A 5479-nucleotide genomic window follows, 5' to 3' on the forward strand; every position below is an offset into this window, starting at 1 on the left:
GGTGTTTTCCACGCATTAAAAGCATCCTGAGGGTTTAGCCATGATGTATATAATGAGGGATCTCGGAAACTTCCTGTAGCAGAAATAAGACAGCCCTTTTGATAAATGTAAAGCTACAAGCGCCTACATCTTGATCTCAGTCGTCCTGTGTGACCTAATCAATGCTCGGCAGATCAATTCAGGCCTTGGAAAAAAATCTGCAGAGTGGTCAGCCTGTTGAAAATACAACTGTTTTAAACAGATTCATCAGATTATTTAGAAGCATGCTCTTGTATTGGTACTTCATCTGCAAGCTATGCTCATCACTCCAGAAGCAGCTAAATATATTTTCAGACAACATAGCCAAGAATCCTATCATATATACGGACTTCAGTCTCTTCCTCCTTCCCTGAAATGCTTCGGGAAACACAGACGTCTCGGTTGTAAACACAACAGCCCTAAGCAATTAGACAACGTGGCCGTGACATTAAAATGTTTCTAGAGCGAGTATTGACCTTAGTGGTCAAATACGTGGCCTTGGGTTTTTTTCACTTTCATCAGACATGGTCGCAAAGAAAACAGTGAGATGTGAAACAAGAATCACTGAGGTGCTGTGGTTTTCCTTCTTACCTAAGTCTACGTTGTGCATATCTTTTCCTCGCAGGATAACCAGGTTGGCAATGGAAGTATTGAAATGCATCGGCTTGTTTGTGGAATGACTGGAGGGGATGGAAGAGCCTAGCTGCGGTGGTCGTACTTGCCAATCAATACCTATGAGATTTTGGCAAAAAAGATATAAAAGGAAGTTAATGTTTCATGAAATACGGATTCAGACTAGCAGATGGTAACTAACACTGTGTGCCAAGCTGAGATCATATTAGTTTGTAGCTTCCACACATTAGTTAAGCAGCAATTACACAATTCTTAGAGAAAACCGGTGCTAATCCAGCAGTATTTGCCTGGTAGTCACTAGTCTTACCAGAGAAAATGGATATTTGTTTCTATACTTAGCAATCTGCCAGCCCATTCTTTGCATAACTGGAAGCTATACTGAATTCCCCGTGTAAATGATATGGGAGAGCTAAGCATGATTTTTATTAGTAGAAGGTGTAGAAAGAAAAAGCATAGCAGACCTAACTATCCAAGGAATGTTCCAAATGAATCGTGTAAATTAAGTGCATGGCCAAAAACTGTTTGTTTTGTGTGTTTTCAATAGTTATAATTAACTGAGATGTCTGGGAGCAAAAACAGGAGCAAGCCAGGAGCTGCTGTGGCAGCTGAGTGAATAGGAAAAGGAGCAGCTGGCTATGTAGAGGCAAATTCCTTCTGTCTGAGGGGCGCAAAGGGCAGCAGCTCGTTTCTGAACTGACTAAAGCTAGTCAATGAGCTCCACAAAACAGTAAGCTTTATTTCATCTGTAAAAAATAAATGCTTAAAGAGTGATGGATACTGAAGATAAGTGAATGCTTTTTACCTTCCTCCATTTTAGCATTAGCAATGAGCATCTGCCTTAAATGTTTGATGAGTCCAGGCCAACTGAATGTGCTATAAGGGAGGGAATTTTCAGGCATCTGAGGTATGTTACGAAGACCCAACATCTTGAATTCGGGATGTGGAACTAACGTCTCCATTAAGTCTCCTGAAAGAAGAAATTAACAGCTGCTCATGTTTGACAAAAATATTGCATAGGCTAGCTAAAATAGAAGAGAGTGAGGAATTTTACAAGGATCTAGCAATTTAAGGTAAGAAACAAAGCAGGATATATAAAGTTTTAATTTGACAAATATATGGACACACGTCAGACAAAGCAATGCAAACTGGCTACGTACTACTGAGTTCTATAGAAGCATGTTAGCAGCTCTTATTTTACAATTTAGACTTGTCTTTTGGTAAAGAATGAAACAAGAAGCTGGGGTTTTATTTTTGACTCTGCTACAAAATTGGGATTGAACTTCTAATTTAGTCTTTTGCTTCACTTTTCCTATCTTAAAACTTGGGATGTATCCGAATACTTGAGTAAGGAGACCGAAGAACTTAAATTCACATCATGAAACGATTACAGAAATACGTGTGAGAATGCATTAGGCAGCTATATTATGGTTAGATACCTAATGGGTTTCTGCTATAGTGTAAGCCACCTTCTGCTGTGTAAGTGGGCTGGAAAACACTCCCCAGCTGATGTGCAATGACTTGATTTACATCCCTGAAAGAGATCTGTTTAATTTTCATCAGCTGAGCACAGATCTTGTGGATGACATCATTTTCATGAACAAGAAGGGCATCTGATGACCGGTACAGATGTGACAGAGTCAAAACAGAGTTGTAGTTTTGAACAATGACCTGGAAACAAACAAACAATACACACAAATGAGAGTCAAACAACTCAATCGCTTTCCAGTTTATAATCCTCTGGCTACTGGCATTTCCTCAGTTGATTTCAGAAGTGATTCATTTTCTTTGCCAAAGTGCAGAATGAGGTCAGGAGCTAGCAGAGCTTTTTCATGGAAAGAAAGCAAGACCTGTGAAAATCCTGTTATCCTTCTCAGTTCACACAAATGTGCTAGAATAAAATCTGTCTGGGAACTGATTATAATGCTGAGATACTATCATAACAGGAGATTTCTAGTTAGCTAGTAGAGCTTCTCGTGAAACTGTATTATACTTTAGCACTTACATTATCAAGAACTTTATTTTTTATTGTGAAACGACATGTACCAAGTATTAGCCAAACAATTCATTAGCTGTGTTACTTTCAGTCACGTTGAACTTTTTAAAAGTAAAACGTATCTCTTTTCTAGTTTATTTCAGCTGCAGGTATTTTATGTTTAAAAGTAAACAGTGATTATAAACTTGTAGAATATGACAGTCACCTCACCAGTGCCGTAAGGCCAGATAACATGGTTTAGTATAAATGAGGTTGGAAAAGCATCTCTTAAACACTGGGTCACAAATGCTCCCAAGCCAGATCCTGTACCACCAGCCATGCTCATTATTGTGAAAAATCCACCGAGTCGATCGCATTTCTCTGCTTCTTTTTGTACCAGATTCATTATTACTTCTTTGTGTCTAGGCCCGTGAACAGAGTAACTGTTGAATAAAAGACAAAACAGTGAGACATGGCAGGTTGTATCAAAATAAACGCAGTAAGGTGAAGCTATTCATAAAGGATACTTTTCTTATTATTATTTATATAACCCATTCTATCTGCAGTAAACTATCCTCAGCTGTGACATTTTGCAAAACAGCTGTTTATAAAGTGTGCGTATTGTTTCCTATTCTTAAATCAAATACATTCACTCTATTCTAAAATGTCACATTTTCGCTGTAAATAACCAATTTCACTTTGCAAAAAGCAGTTTAGAAATTTAGCTGCTATATATATTGCTATTCTAACTTAAAAATAAATCAAGCTAATGTTACATCCTCTGTACTTCACGCAGCTGCAATAGTACCACTCCTAGACAGTCTAGACAGCTCATTAGCCTCTATAGTTCCCTTAGCGAAGCTTGAAACAGTTGTTCATACCCATTGGCCCAGTTGTTCCCAGACCCTTGCTTCTGACAGAAGTGCGACCGATCATCGTATTTCCAGTAGCCAGACCTGGCAGCTATCGATAAGGTTTGGCTGATTACTTTAGGTTCCATGTCAACAAGCACAGCCCGGGCAACAGGTACTGGATAGGAAGAAAACCAAAACTAAGAATAATGTGCCAATATTAGAACTTGTTTATGTAAGATGAACGGACTTGCACCACGGCCCGAATTGTATTCCTCCCGCCCACATAAGCTGAACTATTAATGGGACAGTACAGACAGGTACAGAAAGGAGGACTTGGCAGTGCCCTGGATTTCTGGAGAACCGTCTGTTGTTCCAAAGGCAAAGCTGAACTCCAGAGACCATAGGTCTTTCAGGAAAGAAACCACTTTGTGTGTTTGGTAACACCAAATTCAGACACTCTGGGCACTACTCCATGGTATAATCTATCTACAGCAGAAAATGCGGATGTTTGGAAGGAAAGATTACGTATGCATATATGCTCAGTTTCCAGCTGTGTTACTGGCAGAGTTGCTCTGTGGTCTCAGACACATTACTGCACTGGTTTTGCTTCCCTTGTTGTTCGCGATGTCCTGAAGGCAGAGGGTTGTGACAATTCTTCAAGACTGAAGGTAAAACTCATTCTTCAACTGAAGGTAAAAGACTTTTATTATTTCTGTACTCTTATCTGTATCAGGCTGGAAACCAGACCCTCTGTGGGAAACAAACACTTAAATGCTGTACCTTCAGACTCCTCCTCACTGAAAAAGCGTTCTTTGCAAGCATCATGGTAGGATTCATTCTCCTTCTTGGAACACAACCCATGTGTGCCATGGACGTCACTGCAGATAGCATTGAACACCTCATGACCAATCTGATTACCACACTGACCAAGCTGGACTGTGACTATTGACATTCTTATTCACTTTGTATTTAAGCCTAAAAAAGAAAAGTATGCCTTTATTAACTGTGGAAAGGGGGGAGGGGGGGAAGTTCTGACAAGTAGGTATCTGATCAGTTTTGCAATTTTTTGGGAACCTCTGGTGAGAAGAAAAAGGCTATGGTACAACCGCTGGCTATTTCAGACTGTCAGCACTTTCTCCTGAACATTAGAACAATACAGATGGCAGTTTACAGGAAATCAGTCTGTTTACTGTTGCTGTACATCTGAACGGGCTGAAACCAACCATACAGCAAGCAAAGTCTTTGTTTTCTTACTTTTGCTTAGTAAGGCAGGATAGAAACAAATAATTATAACTCCAACAAAGTTATAGGATTAGGCTGTAAAAGCATAATAGGCATAATAAGAAAGGACCATATGCCTTTAGAAATGTGAAGCCTGTTCGAAAATCTAGCTGATTTCCAGTCCTGTACTGTGATGGGCCTGATGCCAAGATCTGCTGAGGTGACAAAAGGATTCCCTAGAGTATTCCCCTTGCTTCCACCACAGAGAGCAAAGGTTTTGATTCAGTACTGGTATGTTTTGACATTTTTTCCCCACTCAGCATTTTGCAGTAGCTCTGGTTTCTCACTTTTCTATTCTCCTTTCACAGAAACAAGGTCAATTTTTTTTAAACTCACTTCATTATTCTGGGCTGCTATTTTTCATTATCATCCCAGCTGTGCCGGAGCGCTTCTGTAACAGCATTCTTTGGATAACTGCCAGCGCCTGTAAGTTGATCCTGCTGCATTTTGCAGGCAGGTATGTGCTATTTTTGATTCCCGTGCTTGATTTCAGCACTGCTGCCAGTCTGCACCTCACAGCCCAAGGCCAGCCCGCGTGGTACAGCAAGGCCGAGTTACCCCTCGCAGCAGAAAATAAATAAATCTGTAAATGATTGTAAAAAAAGGCTCACGTCCAACCCACGCGTGTGAGACCGACCCTCCCGTGCCTCCTTCGGCGCGCTCTGCGCATGTCACTCGGAGCCGGCAGCTTGTCGCTTGCGCCCTCCTCTGCAGTCACCCG

At 40.6% G+C, this 5479-nt stretch overlaps 1 protein-coding gene across 1 annotated transcript in view; it reads right to left on the reverse strand.

Moving 5' to 3' along the window:
• TUBD1 (tubulin, delta 1) overlaps positions 1-5246 on the reverse strand; it is a 6859-nt gene extending 1613 nt beyond the window's left edge. Inside the window, exons 1-8 of the mRNA XM_009324282.1 lie at positions 5095-5246; positions 4258-4452; positions 3505-3652; positions 2850-3066; positions 2088-2319; positions 1454-1618; positions 610-750; positions 5-73 (exon numbers count right to left, since the gene is read on the reverse strand). Coding sequence (XP_009322557.1) covers positions 5-73; positions 610-750; positions 1454-1618; positions 2088-2319; positions 2850-3066; positions 3505-3652; positions 4258-4429 — 1144 coding nt within the window. The 5' untranslated portion in view covers positions 4430-4452; positions 5095-5246. The remainder of the gene's footprint in view (positions 1-4; positions 74-609; positions 751-1453; positions 1619-2087; positions 2320-2849; positions 3067-3504; positions 3653-4257; positions 4453-5094) is intronic.
• Positions 5247-5479: the final 233 nt, after the last annotated feature.

Source organism: Pygoscelis adeliae, unplaced genomic scaffold (genome assembly GCF_000699105.1).
Source record: "Pygoscelis adeliae isolate BGI_AS28 unplaced genomic scaffold, ASM69910v1 Scaffold290, whole genome shotgun sequence".
Taxonomy (NCBI): domain Eukaryota; kingdom Metazoa; phylum Chordata; class Aves; order Sphenisciformes; family Spheniscidae; genus Pygoscelis; species Pygoscelis adeliae.